At 46.1% G+C, this 19,587-nt stretch overlaps 1 protein-coding gene across 1 annotated transcript in view; it reads right to left on the reverse strand.

The window, feature by feature from the left end:
- Positions 1 to 19,587, reverse strand: part of kiaa1109 (KIAA1109) — a 175,224-nt gene that overhangs the window by 17,107 nt on the left and 138,530 nt on the right. The window contains exons 75-84 of the mRNA XM_080750799.1: positions 19,336 to 19,575; positions 18,606 to 18,786; positions 11,394 to 11,592; positions 8,655 to 8,816; positions 7,948 to 8,087; positions 6,251 to 6,446; positions 5,421 to 5,621; positions 3,197 to 3,373; positions 2,011 to 2,148; positions 302 to 550 (exon numbers count right to left, since the gene is read on the reverse strand). Coding sequence (XP_080606925.1) covers positions 302 to 550; positions 2,011 to 2,148; positions 3,197 to 3,373; positions 5,421 to 5,621; positions 6,251 to 6,446; positions 7,948 to 8,087; positions 8,655 to 8,816; positions 11,394 to 11,592; positions 18,606 to 18,786; positions 19,336 to 19,575 — 1,883 coding nt within the window. The remainder of the gene's footprint in view (positions 1 to 301; positions 551 to 2,010; positions 2,149 to 3,196; positions 3,374 to 5,420; positions 5,622 to 6,250; positions 6,447 to 7,947; positions 8,088 to 8,654; positions 8,817 to 11,393; positions 11,593 to 18,605; positions 18,787 to 19,335; positions 19,576 to 19,587) is intronic.

A 19,587-nucleotide genomic window follows, 5' to 3' on the forward strand; every position in this document is an offset into this window, starting at 1 on the left:
TGAAGACGTCCTGACCTACCGCGAGCGACAACGCGTTGTGCCGCGACGACGTCCACCACTCCGGTTTTCGCTAGCGGAGCCTCTATTTGAGCAAGGTTTCGCGGCGACGTCCATAGAGGTAAATGGCCATGTCCCGCCCCCCAAACACTTTATATTATTATTTATTTATTTGATTGGTTCAGGCTACGTCGCAACGCAATGACCGACGCTCCATATGCGGACAGTATTTCGCGGGACGTCGCATCGCTGGCTCGCGTGCAGTGCGGATGAGATGTTAGTCGACAAAATGAACACTGGTTACCTCTCCTAGGAGCGGAGGAGTCCGACACGCTCCTGGTGCGTCCCGGGGCGGGGGACTTGAGGTGGGACAGTCCTCCTCCCGGGGACATGTTGTTGCCGGCGGAGTGGTCAGAGAAGACGTTGGGGGACTGGGGGACGCCGTGCGGCCCCATGCTGCCGTCCCACGTCCTCCAGTAGGCCTTGCGGCTGGACTCGGGGGACAGGTGCTGGGTGACGTTCTCCACAGAGTCTGGAGTGGCTGGACCTGAAGCTTGAGGGGAGGAGGAAGACAAGATGGAAGATGGAAGCTTTCATGTTAACACATTGAATGCCCAGAATTATTCAACATTTAATTTGCTGGTGCCCATGGCAACCCGCCATTTTACCTACCTTCGAGGTACTGGCGAGAAAAGTAATCCGAGTAAATGTAATCCAAGCATGTCCTGTTTATTTCGCGAAAATCTTTTCTTTCAGTCAGGACCGTTTTTTTATCAATCCTAAGCCACAGCGTTTGTGTGACAGCCGGTAGAAGAGGCCGCCGTTTTGAACATGAAAGTGATTTAAAAGCTAGATTGGGAGAAAACTGCATCTTTGTGCAGCAGCTAAACAGGGCAGTGAACGAGAAGACAGCACTTCCCGGTCATGTGATCCCGCGGTGCATTTTGGGAAATGGAGTTTGTTTCATCACCGCGGTAGTACAGTACAGGTGCTACAGTACAGTATAGCTTTCTGTACAACGCGGCAAACGCGTCGTTGGGCACACGTAGACATCAAAGAGATTGACGCGTTGCCACCTCGTGGGCACCCGTTGAGTTAACAACAGCCTTGGCTTTGGTATCAGGATCAAGGTCAAGGTACACTTTAGTGTCCACAGGGGAAATTTAGCTTGGGCTTTCACCCCTGCAGCCACACATAAAACATCAATGACAAAATACACACTAGAAATACAGACAGAGGGGGGACACAACAATACACAAGTGCACAGAAGTAGTTAATCTAATCTCACAGTCAATGCAGTTTCAGAGCCTCGTTCAACATTTTAGTTGACACAGGGACAAAGGATGTTTTAAACCTGATGTAAGGCCATATAGGTTCAGTGTACCTTCTGCCAGAGGGCATGAGTGCAACTTCTCCATGTAGAACATGGGTAGCATCACTAACTATTTTTTGAGCCTGTCTTAGTGTGGTCTGTTCATAAATGGACTGCAGAGAGGGGAGCTGACGAGATGGGAGACTCGAGTGCTTCCTGTTTCTCTACACCAATGGTCTTCAACAGGGGGTCCTCAGAGTTACTACAGGGGGTCCTCCAAATCTTTGAGTGATAGAAATGTTTTTGTCTCCTTTTTTATATTAACCACTTGAACTCTAGCGTCCATATTCTGAGAACTGTAGCCAAAAATAGCAGATCTACAAGCTCACAAGCTTGTAGATCGTCCATTTTCGGCAAAGAGGTTTGGTGTAGAGGGGAAAAAGAGCAGACTAAGTACATGGTGAAAGGTCAAGTTTATTAAGTATTGACGGTTCAAGTGGTTAAATATCTGAAAATACTAATTGACTTGAAACCAAAATATACTGATGATTGTGCTGTCAACACAATGAAACTACCGGTATATGGAATCTATGGCTGTGGGGGTCCCTGCTCCAGCTCTCTCTCAACTAAGGGGTCCTTGTCCTGAAAACGTTGAAGACCCCTGGTCTAATGTGTATTGTGTGATGGTTCCATGGTGTCACCTGGTAGGTTGATGGTCTGGTCTCCCAGGAACAGTCTCCTGGCGATGCTCCGGCGGTACCAGGCCCGCGGGAACGCCAGGATCTCACTCAGACGTCTCATGTCGTACTTGAAGGAGGCCGAGCCGATGTCACACACCGCTGAGACACACACAATGTCACACACACACACACACACACACACACACACACACACACACACACACACACACACACACACACACACACAATGTCACGCACTGCTGAGAAAAAGTACTTACATTCTTAATACTTAAGTAAAATTATCAATAATGTAATGTAGATGTACTCTGTTACAAGTAGAAGTCCAGAATTCAATATGTGCTTGAGTAAAAGTATGAAAGTGTTGGTATCAAAATGTACTAAAAGTACCAAAAGTAGAAGTACTCATTGGGCAGAATGTCCCATTTCACAAGTTTTCAAATGTATAGAAATCCTTTGAAAATAGCAGATCTACGAGCTCACAATGCGTCGCATCGCAACTCTTTGTCGGCCCGGCTAGGATTTTAGTTTCGCGACCGTTTGTAGACCCACTTCATAGAATCGTCAGATTACACAACATGCACACACACGTGGCTTCCGGGGCTCTTCAAAATAAAATAAAAAAACAGTCTATGGTGGCAGACAAAATGTTAACACCCACGGAGCCAAACTCGTTCAGTAACAAGATAAGGCCAACGGAGGTCGCTGTGCCAAAAATCAGTTACATCGTTGAGAGACGAGACAAAGGGTTAACTGTGCAGCATGCAGCTACACGCATGTTGTGTTGTCGGTGAAAGACCCTGGTCCATACGTCATAACGTGACTCGCACAGAAACAAAATGGCGCGTCTAGGCTGCATTGACTTCTATTCTATGCTGAAACATAAAAACAGCTTTATCTATGAATAAGGTGCAAAGAACGCCAGGGAAGCAGAGATCTACCTGTTTTCACGGCGACACTTTACCGCGATGGTCGGGCCCGGTTTGGATTTTAGTTTCGCGAGCGTTTGTAAACAAATGGATTATCTTCCTCAATCGTCAGTGGACACTCACGTGCACACGCACGAAGCTTCCGAGGCTCTTCAAAATAAAGCGTAAGTGAACGACGGCAGCAGCAACAGCTAGAAATGTTAGAAACCTTGGCTTCAGTTGTGTTAAGAGGTAGCCGTCCATTGTCCCCCTGACGCTACCTGAGATGTTGATGAGTGTGGTGTCCATCTTGCCCGTCTTGGTGGGGATGAAGCTCTCTATGAAGGTGGGGCCTCCGGTTCTCCTCATCCTGGACAAGCTGACCTTCACAAACTCCAGGTTGATGCTCAGAGAGTCTTTCCTCCCCGTCACTGAAGAGGGCTCCTCGTCCACTGTACCTTCAACAACAACATCATCATCACAACCTCTGTACTGTACCTACACAATACTACATAGCACCTCTGTACTGTACCTACACAATACTACATAGCACCTCTGTATAGAGCCCGACCAATGCCAAATGTCTTAACCTTCAAAACCTTTTTTTACCAATGGTCCGGGGACCACCAGTGGTCCTTGAGAGGTTTCCAGGTGGTCGCCAGCAAAATGACGGAGATCTGGTAACCAAATGGACCCTTTATAAGATCTTTAACTCATGAGTGTAACATGAAACCCAATGGATCCTTACGGGCAACAACAATATATTCTAAGTTTTGGGTCCAAGTGGCTAAATGCCATCAAACGGTGGTCTAATATTACTTATAAAAACGACCGATACATCGGAGAGATAATGACCGATGTCAGATACCGACATCGGGGTCCAAAAACGACCAATTTATCGGTTTGACCGATATATTGGTCGGGCTCTACTCTGTACCAGGCACGTGCACACATACTGTAAGCCCTTTCTCCACTACAGGGCCGAACCAGAACTAGAACCAGAACTTTCAAGAATCTTTTAAGTTCCGGGACCAAGTTTTGCTTATGTTTTCATATAACCAGTCATCACCGTAGGTTCCCAGAACTCAAGTTTAGTACCACGTCAAGAGCAGGACCTAAAAAAGGGTCCCAAAACCTTGAAACCAGGCCAGAACAAAAATAATCCACAACTTTCCAACATCCCAGCGTGCATTGCGCAGAAGGCGAGCGGCATGTGTGATCTACAAGCTCACAATGGTTGCATCTGCGACGTGACGTGAGCTTGTATGTCTGCTGTTAATCGGAAGTGTCCCGCAGATAATGCTACAGTAAAGTCTTGCGGAAACAGGTGGATAGGTTCAGGTTCTGGAAAATTCTGGTTCCGCCTTTCAGTGGAAAAGGGGCTATTGACATCGAAGGGGGCTTGAGCCCCTGCCCTTATACCTGTCTGTAATAAAGTGCCCTCTCCAGACCATGAATGTAGTTATTTTTTCTATGGTGAAAGAAACCCTAATGCTCCCCTCTCCATGTCATACCTGGAGAGGAGAGCATTCAAGAGAATCGCCTTGTCCTTTTATGCAGCATCTTATGCTGAAATAATTGCCCTCTCGGTGTAGAAATCCATGCCGTTATACGCCACACATCTCCAGTATTGGCTTGATAATGCTTAGTTCAGTGTGGTATCAAGCACCAAAATAGCCAACCTCCAAGCTGTTGTGAGCTTGGAGGTCTGCTGTTTTCTGTATTTTCACCAAAAGTGCCCTTTTAGAAATTTCATTTTGATATTTAGTCCTAAGACTAAGTAAGACTAAACCATTTCAGAAGACTAGTCTGAGACTAAATGGGGTGTTATTCAAAAGACTAAATCAGAATTTTCCTAAAGCTATACTATAACTTTTCCAATAAAACTAATCTTAAAATTGTCCTAACTATTAAATCTCTAAAGTTTTAGAACACCCACTCCGTTAATTTCAGCCCCAAAAGCCTTTTCTTTATACAGTATTTTCTGGACTATAAGGCGCACCTGACTATAAGGCGCACTGTCAATGAATGGTCTATTTTCAAACTGTTTTCATATATAAGGCGCACCTGACTATAAGGCGCAAATAATAGACGCTACCGTTGCGTTATGCATCCAACAGATGGAGCTGTGCTAAAGGGAATGTCAATGTCAATGAATGATCCATATATAAGGCGCACTGGACTATAAGGCGCACTGTAGTTTTTTGAGAAAATTAAAGGCTTTTAAGTGCGCCTTATAGTCCGGAAAATACGGTATGTTTTTTACTGAGCCAGTGAGCCGTGACAGGGGCTGCATTTCCCAACTACTCCTACTTCTACTCCCCAACGCCTGGTCGCATAGGAACGTGAGACACCTCTACGGATGCGTATCGGCGAGCTGCAGGCGGTCGCAGTGTTTTTGCGGCCCCGCTCCGGTGGTCCGCGGCGACCCCGGGTGAGTGTGTGAGTGTGTGTACCTAGCGGTCCTGGGCCGGGGGGCAGCCCAGTGTGTGTGTGTGTGTGTACCTAGTGGTCCCGGGCCGGGGGGCAGCCCAGTGACGGCAGACTGCTGCTTGCCGGCTCCGTACGGGTGGAAGACGTAGAGGGAGAAGTCCGACATGCAGGCGGTGAAGCTGAGGCCCGACGAGTTGCCGGGAGGTCCCGTCAGATCCGATTGGCTGCTGCTGTGGCGACTCCGCCCCAGAGGACTGCCCAGCAGCGGAGACGCTGGAACGAGAGGGAGACAATTTACAATTACAATTTAGGCATTTAGCAGACGATTTTAATCCAAAGCGATTTATGCAGGTTAAGCAGGTAATACATCAATATTGATTGAATACTTTATTAGTAGTAACAGGAAAGGTACAGTTTCATGTACAGTTCACTGGTACAAGGTCAACTAAAAGGAGATCCTAGTAGCGCTTCAGTTTATTTACACAGGAAACCTTTACGTATCTCACATAAACCTGGCATCTGTCTTTGTAACAATGCTAAATCTAAATGACATTTTAGCCTTGGTATAAGCCTGCAGGGTCGAGGGTCCAAGGCTAGGGGAAGTGCTGTGGCAAGTGAAGAGGATTGCGACGGGAGATTGGGATTGAGTCTGCAATGGGGAGTTCATTCCACAGTTTGTGTGGAATTCGTACCTTTTCTGGGGGGTGGTTTGGGGAGGTCAGTACCTTTGCTGGGGGGTGGTTTGGGGACCTCAGTACCTTTGCTGGGGGGTGGTTTTGGGACATGAGTACCTTTGCTGGGGGGTGGTTTGGGGACCTCAGTACCTTTGCTGGGGGGTGGTTTGGGGACCTCAGTACCTTTGCTGGGGGGTGGTTTGGGGGGTGGTTTGGGGTCCTCAGTACCTTTGCTGGGGGGTGGTTTGGGGATGCTGTGGGCCGGCGGGGTGCTGGAGGGCGGCTGCGTTGCGTCCATAGGGTGGCTTCCTGTGGGCAACTCCAGCTCTCCTCGGTTGGAGGAGAAGACGAGGTCCAGGGAGGGCAGCTTGAGCATGCACTCCACCCTAGACATGGGCAGACAGCTGAAGCGGATCTGGGACGGCTGGAGAGCACAGGAGACACGTTGATTAGGATTCAAAACGCTTTGCAAATGCATGAAGATCACTTTCTAGAGAGAGCGTGCGCAGACTGCGCACGCACGCACACACTTAGATCTGCATTGTAACTATACAACTAATTCACCCTTTGTTAGCCTCCTGGTTGGTCCCTGACTGACCAATCAGCAGGCTCTATCTGCCTTGTCCCGCCCTGGTTCCGCCTTTTTTATGTTGAATTTGCTAAAACATAATTTTTGGAGAAATAAAAACATTTAAAAACATGCTGATTCACTATGCTGCCACTGAGCAGCTCCAATTGACTGAAACAAAGTTTGAAATTAGAATTGAGCACACAGAATAACAATATGAAGCAACTGAATTAACATGGCAGTGGAGTGGATGGAATGTCCCACTGAATGTCCCACCAAGACACAGCAACCAATGGGTGTGGAGAGGGGCAGGACAATGGGCGGGACTTGACAAAGGGTGAATTCACTCTTTGTCAAGTCCCGCCCCTCTACGCACGCATCTTGGTGGGACAAAAGTCCTTTCTCTCCATCCACTACCATTGAAATTCAGTTGCTTCTTATTGTTATTTTGTGTATTCACATTTTTAAATGTTTTTATTTCTCCAAAAATGATGGTTTAGTGATGAATCATCACTTTTCACCTTTTTTAGGGGCTATTTGTAGCCCACAGAATGTTTTTCGTGCAAAACAAATGCTTGCAATGGATTCAGCATCATGAAAAACCCCTAGTTTGACCCCTCACATGCTACTTAAAGCATATTTATTTTTTGTATTTCTTTCCTGTATAGTAAATTAACACAATTAGTGCCTCTTAATCTGAAGGTTGCTTGGTGCCTCGGTGCCACGCGGTTTCCTCCATAGGCCGCCGCTATTATTTTGAAGGGCTGGAAGGGGGTTGTTTTTGTTTTTTTGGATTATCACTTGACGGCAACGATTACGTCATCTAGTCACATGACAGTGTGGGACAAGAAGAGGAAAGATGGCTGCGCCCTGCCTTGTGCCTTGTTTACATTTAGATCTGCTGCAAAATGTCTCAAAATGTCTATTTTGTTTAAATGAAGTTTCTTTATGGGCCTCTCCATTGACTTAACATTGAGGAGCTTCACTTCGCCGTGCACGCCCAACGTGCGTTGTAAACAAATCGCCAACATTACCGATGCGAGCGGGACCGGAGCGACATTATGTAAGTAATAATATCTTTACTGTATATACAGTAAGATTCACAGTCCTCACCGTCAACGGCGCCATGGTATTAACCCTTTCAATGACGGTGAGGACTGTCAACGCCGGCAGAACAGTTAATGGGACACAAACACAAATCATTTTTTTATGAGCTTTCGCCCGAGAGTTGAATTTCAACCTTTTAGTACATATTATTACACACCTTTAGAAACACATTGGTGAAGAAATTTCTTGGTAGCGATTTACTTCGCAGATTTTCTTATGTTCCCCTTACTATATGGAGGAGTTACAGTACCTGCACTCTGACGTACACCACCACGTCCACAGGGAAGGAGGAGTAGGCGGAGGTGGAGGAGGACACCAGGGAGGTGGCCGACTCCTCCAGGGGGTCCACGGGGTCAAAGGGTCCCATGTCCTCCTCCTGGGGCGCCACCGCTGAGAGACAACGTGGAGGACACGCATGAGAACTGAGCTGTAGCTGATCATCTAACACAGGGGTCTTCAACAGGGGGTCCTCAGAGTTACTACAGGGGGGGGGGGCTCCAAATCTCACACACCCCTTTTCTCCTTTTTTATATTAACCACTTGAACCCTATAGTCCTTATTGAGAGAACTTTAGCCAAAAATATCCGATCTACAAGCTCAGAACGCCTCGCAGCGCGAGGCGTTGTGAGCTTGTAGATCGGATATTTTCGGCAAAGAGGTTTGGTGTAGAGGGGAAAAAAGAGCAGACCAAGTACAGAGTGAAAGGTCAAGTTTATTATGTATTTATGGTCCAAGTGGTTAAATTGACATGAATCCAACATACACTGATGATCGTGCCGTCAAACAATTAAACTATGGAATTTATGAAAAAAGGTTGTGGGGGTCCCTGCTTCATCTATTTCTCAACTAAGGGGTCCTTGGCCAAGTTGGCCTGAAAACGCTGAAGACCCCTAATATAAGTATTTGAAACATAGCCCCATTTGGGTGAAAAAACAGAGGTTTGGACATCCCACTGACTTGTGTAGTTCCTCTCCACGGGGGTGATGGGGATGGTCTCCAAGGCTTTCTCCAGGAAGTCCAGTAGACATGGACTGATGACCATCTCCTCCGGCAGCGTCTGCAGGGCCACCCAGGCGTACAGCTTGGCCGTCTTCACCCCTCCACTGCCTTTTCCTTTGGCTGCAGGGGACACACAACATCACCCCACATCAGCTCACATTATGTCCCATCTGTCCTTCCCTTTGGCTGCAGGGGACACACAACATCACCCCACATCAGCCCACATTATGTCCCATCTGTCCTTCCCTTTGGCTGCAGGGGACACACAACATCACCCCACATCAGCCCACATTATGTCCCATCTGCCCTTCCCTTTGGCTGCAGGGGACACACAACATCACCCCACATTATGTCCCATCTGCCCTTCTCTTTGGCTGCAGGGGACACACAACATCACCCCACATCAGCTCACATTATGTCCCATCTGCCCTTCCCTTTGGCTGCAGGGGACACACAACATCACCCCACATCAGCCCACATTATGTCCCATCTGTCCTTCCCTTTGGCTGCAGGGGACACACAACATCACCCCACATCAGCCCACATTATGTCCCATCTGCCCTTCCCTTTGGCTGCAGGGGACACACAACATCACCCCACATTATGTCCAATCTGCCCTTCCCTTTGGCTGCAGGGGACACACAACATCACCCCACATCAGCCCACATTATGTCCCATCTGTCCTTCCCTTTGGCTGCAGGGGACACACAACATCACCCCACATTATGTCCCATCTGCCCTTCCCTTTGGCTGCAGGGGACACACAACATCACCCCACATCAGCCCACATTATGTCCCATCTGCCCTTCCCTTTGGCTGCAGGGGACACACAACATCACCCCACATTATGTCCCATCTGCCCTTCCCTTTGGCTGCAGGGGACACACAACATCACCCCACATTATGTCCCATCTGTCCTTCCCTTTGGCTGCAGGGGACACACAACATCACCCCACATTATGTCCCATCTGCCCTTCCCTTTGGCTGCAGGGGACACACAACATCACCCCACATCAGCCCACATTATGACCCATCTGCCCTTCATGCTCGTTCGACCTCTTAGTGAATGTGTGCTAACCACTGAACACCTGGAGTGCCTAACACACCGTTTCCCAAGCAATAGGTTGGGACCGATTTGTGGGTCCTTTAGATTTTTGTTTAATACATTAACACTTATGTTGCAATGATTTTTTCTCTTCAATGTCTCGCGTTGCCATGGTTACCATAGACCTCCATGTAATTGTGCAAGTGTGTAAAAAGTGCACGCCCATGCCTAGATGATGCACCACGTGTGTAGATGCTGTTCACAGCTTTCAAACAAAAAAATCCGCTTGGAAATCCGTTCAGGCATTCATGATTTATCAGCCATTATGTTTTCTTCAGATGTAAACAAACATGGCTGCCATGTTTGAAAGAATGGGTTGGTATGGGGGTTAAACATGCAATTTCGCGATCGCGATCATGCCTAATACATTTCTGGAGGTCCAAAAAAATTTTTTGAAAAAAAAAAAAGTTGAAAAAAAAAAAAAAAAAAAAAAAAAATAATCAAAAACGGCCCGAACTCGGGAAACTTGGGGTTGGCACAGCACTAGTACCAATACAAACTCGGGAAACTCGGGGTTGGCACCATATGTGTTAAGATTTGTAACAATTATATAAAAAAAAAAAAAAATCCCATAAATTAAAAACTAAATTCAATGATTTTTCATGAAAAAATCTAATACAAATCTAAGAAATTCCATAAATTGCGCAGAAGGTGTGCGTCAGTTTCCGGCGTCGCAGCCGAGAGTGATCTACAAGCTCACAACGGTTGCATCTGCGACGCGACGTGAGCTTGTATGTCTGCTGTTTTCCGGAAGTGTCCCCCAATTAATTCTACAGTAAATTCTCGCGGAAACAGGTGGATATCTGCTTCTTTTTCTGTAGCGCATGTTTGGTCAAAACGCCCTGTTTTCTATGGACCATGACTTACACACGGATCATCGCCGTTGTATTCTTTTTCCTCCGCATGAAAGAAAAGACGTTGGTCGGACGTGAACAGGAAGCCCCACACTCACAATGGACACGGAGCCCCCGAAAATCAGGTAAATACAACAGGAAAAAACCTTGGCAGTAATCTACATTAGTTATGGCAAAACTATGGCAAACAAAAGTTAAGACCGATAAAGCTGATATAGCCAATCTACACTAGGACTATTAGCTCACAGTTAAATGCATCTTTGCTGCAGTTTATGGCTGAACTGTATGTGGTGTGTCGTGTGGGCGGGTTATAAGCATATGCACTCATGAATCTAAAAAAAATTATAAAGAAAATAATGCTAATATTAATAAAGTTGGTACAATAATACTACTACTACTAATACGGGTAATAATAATAATAATAATAATTTAAATATTTAAAATCTAGAATAACTCTTGGGTGTCTCTACTATGCATAACTGATAATCATAGGTAAACTAAAATAATGTTACTCAGTGTAGATGTGGGATCGGGATGCGGCAGAGACGTGCAACACACGCACGCGCGCACACACACACACACACACACACACACACACACACACACACACACACACACACACACACACACACACACACACACACACACACACACACACACACACACACACACACACACACACACACACACACACACACACACACACACACACAGGGAGGGCGGAGCATGCAGGTGTACCTGCAGCAGGTGGAGGTGGGGGCAGGGGAGGAGGGTGCAGTGAGCAGTTACTCCTGCAGGGGGCAGCATTTGGAGGAGGAGGAGGAAGGTCTTTCATACCAGACAGCTTGGACTCCTTGGAGAGGGTCCTGGGCAGCGACGAGCCTCGCATGGACGCGTTGGGAGACTCCGTCTTCAGGGTCTTGGAGTTGTAGTGTAGCTGAGGACCAGAGAGAGAGAGAGAGAGAGAGAGACCAGAGAGAGAGAGAGAGAGAGAGAGAGAGAGAGAGAGAGAGAGAGAAACCCACCGCCGTTATACGCAGTGGTTCTCAACCTGTGGGTGGGGGGGGGGGGGTCGCCAAATTATTTTGGGGGGTCCCCAGATGATTAGCTTAATGTGCAACGTTTTTTTCTCACTCAACAGTAAACAAAACCAACATGAAGTTATAACGGCCCTCCACACTACGCGCGGTCACCACCTCCTAGCAATTCATTTTCAATGAGAGGCGGGCGGCTTTTTTCAGCCGCGCAGCGAAGTTTTGGGGCGGCGAGGAGAGCGGGCACGGTCCCGTGAAATCCCCGCGAGAGATGGATTGTGTTTCATCTTTGTGAAATACCGCGCAGGCGTTTACTCACTGAGCGAGTGTGTTTGTGTCTCACCGCGGTGCGGCCACCGCTGATCCTAGCGGCAGGCCCCGACACCGTAGTGTGGAGGGCACCTAAGTGTAATAGAGGGTTATCTGCACATTTCTAAAGTGACAATTTAAGGACTTTTTAACACATCTAAAATGACAAATTAAACATTGGCCAAACTGATATCAAATATTAGAGGCAGAAATTGTAAAAATAGCAGATCTACATGCTCACAAAGTTGTGAGCATACAAAATGTAATGCCTCAATGCCTCTTAGTGCTCCTCAGAGTGGGGGGGGGTCCCCAGTTAAAATATGATTATTTTGTGTTGAAAAGGTTGAGAAACACTGGACTAGAGCAGTGGTTCTCAACCTTTTTTCCCATCCCATTTTAAAGGTAGGGTAAGTGATTTCGTTTAAGTTTCAGTTTTCATGTGGGTGACAGGCGGAGGCCTTCCTCCAATCATGCATGATCAAGTGGGGGGCGGGCCTTGGTGCGCATAAAGCCCACCCCCACTCCAATCTGATTGGAGGAAGACTGGTCTCCTCCACCAAAACTGAAACTGCTTTTTTTTCCTCACAGGATGTAAGTCCAAATATGGACCAAACACTCTATAGTAACTATAGTACTATCAGAACATAGAGCCATTTTGTAATTATTTGAATGAAATTAAATCACTTACCCACCTTTAAGGATCCCCGGTTTGATGAGCATTAATTCACAGAACTAACCTCCAATTTGATATGATTTATTTGTATTTGTTTGTTTATTTTCAATCTCTGGGAACCACATTTTAAATGTCAAATGGTCAGTGTTAAAGGAGCACTTTCTAATGCATGTCATTTCAACCGTATCTTCATATAACTGTAATGAGCATTAGTCTTCTCTAATGCTCATTATAATAAGATGGCATCATTTCCATCGACTCAATCTGCATCATGGACACTTCTGAATCCCGCCTACCAGTGACATCATCAATGGGGATTCCAAGCTCATAGGAACTATACTATAGCCTGTCTCTTCTTGGAACGTTAGCATGCTAAAAAACAGAAGCCTGAAACTCACCTACCCATGATGCCACTGTCATTACCAAACCTACCTACCTAATGATGTCACAGTCATTACCAAACCTACCTACCCATGATGTCACAGTCATTACCAAACCTACCTACCTACCCATGATGCCACTGTCATTACCAAACCTACCTACCTACCCATGATGTCACTGTCATTACCAAACCTACCTACCTAATGATGATGTCACAGTCATTACCAAACCTACCTACCTATCCATGATGTCACTGTCATTACCAAACCTACCTACCCATGATGTCACTGTCATTACCAAACCTACCTACCGATGATGTCACTGTCATTACCAAACCTACCTACCCATGATGTCACTGTCATTACCAAACCTACCTACCCATGATGTCACTGTCATTACCAAACCTACCTACCTACCCATGATATCACTGTCATTACCAAACCTACCTACCTACCCATGATGTCACTGTCATTACCAAACCTACCTACCTACCCATGATGTCACTGTCATTACCAAACCTACCTACCCATGATGTCACTGTCATTACCAAACCTACCTACCCATGATGTCACTGTCATTACCAAACCTACTACTGATGATGTCACTGTCATTACCAAACCTACCAACTGATGATGTCACTGTCATTACCAAACCTACCTACCCATGATGTCACTGTCATTACCAAACCTACCTACCTACCCATGATATCACTGTCATTACCAAACCTACCTACCTACCCATGATGTCACTGTCATTACCAAACCTACCTACCTACCCATGATGTCACTGTCATTACCAAACCTACCTACCCATGATGTCACTGTCATTACCAAACCTACCTACCCATGATGTCACTGTCATTACCAAACCTACCTACCCATGATGTCACTGTCATTACCAAACCTACTACTGATGATGTCACTGTCATTACCAAACCTACCGATGATGTCACTGTCATTACCAAACTTGCCTACCAATGATGTCACTGTCATTACTAAACCTACCTACCCATGATGTCACAGTCATTACCAAACCTACCAGTAGTCTAAACCAGTGTTTCTCAACCACTGGGGACCTTTGGTGTGCCCCTGAGAAGGGTCAGGTGTGCCCCTTGAAACTGCTTGAAAGCCAGTATTGTATTTATCATTTTAAAAATGATTTAAACTAGTGAAAACAGCTGATCTACAAGCACAGTGCTTGTAGATCTGCTGTTTTCACTACTGTTGTGCAACAGCCTTGTATGATGAAGCAGGGCTTTACTTTGCAAAGAAACGTACACATTTGAAACTTGGAGATACAAGGTTTCTTCCCGACAGTGACGATATTTACACCCCCGTATTATGTTGGTGTGCCCATGGATTCTTGGGACATGAAAAGTGTGCCCATGCCGAAAAAAGGTTGAGAAACACTGGTCTAAACGGATGGCATATCTGATATTTTATTTTGCTGTTTTTTTTACATTTTGACATTCTGACATTCTATAAACGTTGTCTAGACAGTGCCTGAGACACCGTGTGAGTAGACAGAAATGGTACCATCTTAGAATGAGCACTAGTGAGGACCGTTCATATGAAATACGTTTGAACATGGTCGAAGTGGTCCATTAGCTTAACTCTGAAAGTGTACAAATGGAACCAAATGGACCCGTAGATTCATTTAGTTCCTTTCTAACTATCAATCATCTTAGCTGGGGACCCCCTCCTCAACGGCCGGTGGGGGTCCCTGGAAACCCTGTTGAGAGACGTCTAAGCAAAGGAGTTACTTAGCCGCAAATTGCAACACTAGATTGTTTTAATCGGATGAATCTAGGGTTGCAATACCTCCCATAGGCAGCCAATGCATCAAATAGTTTGTTGCTTTCTGATTGTATTAAACAACGTCAATATTGGGGCAGTATGGAAAGCTTGGAGTATCCTCTTTCTATCTGCAAGGTGTTTGTTTCATAAAAACCCAGCGTAGGCATGTTATGAGCAACTTTCTATCAAGAAATTCAGTTCAGGCGATTATTTTTTCTAAGTGCTGGAGTTTGGAAGCGCTTGAGGGAAGTCACTCAGCGGTCCTGTGTACCACCTGGTTCTAAATGTCACATAATGCAGGAGGAAGCGGGACATGGCATTATAGAAGACGAGCGCTTCCGAAGTTCAACACTTAGGAAAAAAAAAAAAAGTCTGCTCGGATGTATTGACAGATATAACTCATAACATGTCTACGTTGGGTTTTTCTGAAACAAACACTTTGCAGATAGAAAGAGGATACTCCAAGCTTTCCATACAGCCCCAATATTGATGAGTTTGACGTTGTTTAATACAATCAGAAAGCAAAAAACTGTTTTTTTTTTTTTTTTTTTTTATGATTGGTACTTTATTAAGTTTTCCTTTTTTTTTGACAAGACAATAATGACAATACAGCATACAAACATACACATACAAAAAATAAAAATACAAAAATACAATATAAACAGTTTTCAAGCGCGCACAGGAACAACGGACATCCACAGTCAAACCCCCTATAAAAATGTTATTGTTCACGTTCACCAGTGAGTACAGGCTCGCTCACGAGCCGGGAACGCCGCCCAGTCCCAAGTCCTGCAGCAGGTAGTGACCCCACTTCAAATCGTATTTGTCCGTATTGTTAAGCAACCTGTAAGACAACCTCTCATAGGCCGCGACTTGACCTAAGGCTGCACTCCATTGTGATAGAGCAGGAACTGTTGGATTTTTCCACTCTTTGACCAGGAGCCTCCTGCCTAGCATGATAGCAGTCTGAATCCATTCGGCCAAACAGGGGGCAAAGGCGGACAGTATATTGGGGTCTCCTAAAATGAACAAGCTAGGATTGAAAGGGATGATCAGGCCTGTTATCCGCTGCAGTCTCTCGTGAATGCCCCCCCAATAGTCTTGGACTTTAGAGCAGCTCCAAAGCATGTGTACCAGCGTACCGTCTCCGTCTTTGCATCTCCAACATTCAGAGTTTTCAGTGAGGCCCACCCTAAATAGTCTTGAGGGAGTCCAGTAAATCCTATTAATTATTTTAAATTGAATCAATCTAGTACGTAGTTCTCTCGACATTTTCCTGATATTCCCCAGAATTCTGACCCATTCCCTGTCCGAGATTGTCACCCCCAGATCCCTTTCCCAAGGGATCTTGATTGCGTGCATAGTAGTATCGGATGCTTCACGAAGCATGACATAATATGCCGACGCTTCATGGCCAATCCCGAAAGTTTTTAATAGAATTTCTACTGTATCGGATTTGGGGGGGGGGGATGTAAAGGAGCCGAATGTTTTTCCCAATAAATGTCTTAATTGGAAAAATCTCCATTGATGATTCTGTGGTATACCGAATTCAGTTTTTAATTCTCCAAATGATTTCAAGACAGAGCCATTATACAAGTCTCTCAGAGTTGAGATACCTTTTCGGTGCCATGATTCCCAATAGAATGGCTCTTTATTTATGCACAGCTTAGGGTTAAGCCATATCCCAGCAGACCAGTGAAGAAAGGGATCGAACTTGAACGTACATGATATTTTCTTCCAAACCCAAACAATATGAGATATAATAGGATGTTCCCTGGTTACAATATCCAGTTTAGTTGACAATGAGTCAAAGGGCTTGATTGGTGATAACACCGCACTCTCGAGACCATACCACGGCGGGGCCCTTTCCGGAGGTAAAGCCCACTGCATCATATGCCTCATAGTGAAAGCATAATGGTATAATAGAAGATTTGGGACACCCAGGCCTCCTTTGTCCACCGGCCTTTGTAATTTTTTCAAATTCATCCTGGGCCGTTTATTATTCCATAGAAATTTGTTGCAAATTTGGTCAAATTGTTTAAAGTAGTGCAGTGGAAGCAAAAAACTGTTTTGATGCATTGGCTGCCTATGGGAGGTATTGCAACCCTAGATTCATCCGATTAAAAAAGAAATCTAGTGTTGCAATTTGCGGCTAGGAGTTACTGAGAGGTTAAGTGACATTAACAGAAGAAGAGTTATAACAGAATGCTATTCATCAGGCGGCAGGGTCCAGTGTAGAAGTAAAGTAGAGGTGATGTAAACAAAACAAGATGCTGGTCAACCTCGGTGCCATGAGTTACAGCCGGGATAAACATGACATCGGTGCTTCTGACATCACAGGAAAAAAGCAAGAAGCCATTAGGGGCATAGACATAGAAAGGTAGACGCCTCTTCCGGCTTTGGGGTGTTGGTAAAAGAGGACTGGCAAGCTTACGGAATTCTGAAGGACACTTCCTTGTGCGTCACAGAATGGGATGCTCGGTAGGGCCAATCAGACTCCCTCTTTCCCACTGCAGGGGGCAGCAGAGTGTCTTCCATAGTTACGCACTTCCGCCAGTCCTGTTTTACCAGTCGCGCCAACGAACTGCAGCGGCGGATGAGGTATCTAGCTTTTTATATCTGCGATTAGGGGCCGATCACACCGAGGTAAAGTCACCAGCAAGGACACTGTTTTGCTCCTGGTCATATTTGTCTAGTAAAGTAAAACATATTAACTTTTTACAAGGTGAAGAGTATTATGGGATAATAATAATGGGATAACAAAAACTGCAATACATTTTGTATTGCACTTTTCATTCACAGGGAATCAATAACAATATTTTGAGGTGATAGGAATGGTGGGACGGACATGCCTCGGTGTGAACGCCCCCCCTTTACACGATTTCAAAGCGGAGGTGATCCGGCGAAATGATTTGGACCTGGTTGGCAGTCACATTTCCACTTGCGTTAATGATGTATTTCAGCATCACAGAAGCTCGACGGGAGATTGACTTTCTATCTGCTGTTACCAGTACCAATCAAGTAGAAACACAGACCAAACGATCTGAGGTTGTTACAAAGCCAACGATAAGACGTCTCCCCTAAAGACTGACCCACTCACCCTCTTCTCCCCCATAACCTGAGGAAACAATCAGACACAACACTCAGCCATGGTGATTGAGAGGGCAGGGCAGCCTGCCTCACGTTAAAAAGAACAACATGCAAGGAAGGGTAACCAAGGTGATTGTAAAGCTGAACCATGCATGATTATTTAAATCAGGGGTCTTCAACAGGGCGTCCGGGACCCCTAGGGGGTCCTCAGAGTTATCACAGGGGGTCCTCCAAATCTTTGTGCGATAGAGACCTTTTTTTTATATCAACCACTTGAACCCTAGCGTCCATATTCGGAGAACTTTAGCCAAAAATAGCCGATCTACAAGCTCACAACGCCTCGCGCTGCGAGGCGTTGTGAGCTTGTAGATCGGCTATTTTCGGCAAAGAGGTTGAGTGAAGAGGAGAAAAAGAGCAGACTAAGTACAGAGTGAAAGGTCAAGTTTATTAAGTATTGACGGTTCAAGTGGTTAAATATCTGAAAACATAAATTGACAAGAATCTAAAATACACTGATGATCGTGCCGCGAAATGATGAAACTATGAAAAGGTTGTGGGGGGTCCCTGCTTCATCTCTCTCTCGACTAAGGGGTCCTTGGCCTTGAAAACGTTGAAGACCCCTGAGTAATAAAGGTTTGGGAAGCAGTGGTCCGGTGCGTTCACTGACCTTCACGTCCACCCCGGGGATGTAGAAGACGGTGGTCTCCTGCTCGTTGGACTTGGTCTGCAGGGTGGAGGGGGTCTTCTTGCCGGCCAGGAGGTGCGTGGTGGAGGTGTAGGCCGGCTGCAGCTTCTTCTTCTTGGGGGGAGAGTCCTGGTCCAGGCTCCTGAGACTGCGATCACAGCTCCTCCACCCAACAACCAGGGAGAGAGCGTTAGCTGCTTCTTCCACTACATCAGGGGGTCCGGGACCCCTAGGGGGTCCTCAGAGTTAATATGGGGGGGCCGCCAAATCTTTGTGTAATAGGGTCATCTTTTTTTACATTAACCATTTGAACCCTAGCATCCCTATTCTGAGTGGAACATTATAGTCGAGCTGCCAAAAGGCCTTTGCTGGCTTAAAGGGGCACTCCACCACTTTTCAACCTATGTTCATATAATTGGTCCTCACTCAAAAAATATATATATATTTTTTTTTTTTTTCTCAAAGGAGGGATGTGGGCAGGTCAAAAACCCATTGTCTTGTGACATCATCGATTGTCAATCCAGCTTATAGAAACTGCAGGCTTTCTATTCCTGAAAAGTTGCAATTTTAAAATGGGCTAGAATGGGCTCATTGTGTCTAAAAATGCATACTTAGCCACTTGCACGCATGCCCCCAGCCACTGAAATCAAACTCTCTAAAATAGCTAAAACGATAGAAAGCAGTAAATGAAAACATTTTAACAATAGTATACCTCCTGAGGGCCACGTCCTCGTGCTCGGCCTGCTGGGTGGTGGGGTGCAGGACACACTTGCCGCTGTCGATCTCCACGCGCACGTCCAGCTCGAAGTCGATGTTCCTCTCTGTGGGGGGGCTCATGAAGCTGCGGCTGGAGGGCCCCCCGCCACTGCCGCTGCCGCCGCTGCCGGGCCAGCGCTCGCTGAACAGCTGGCTGACCGCCGAGAAACCCGACGCCTTCCTGTGGGACGCTTGGCTGGGAGGAGAG

This window comes from Nannobrachium achirus, assembly GCF_963921795.1.
Source record: "Nannobrachium achirus genome assembly, chromosome: 20".
In the NCBI taxonomy this organism is placed as follows: Eukaryota; Metazoa; Chordata; class Actinopteri; order Myctophiformes; family Myctophidae; genus Nannobrachium; species Nannobrachium achirus.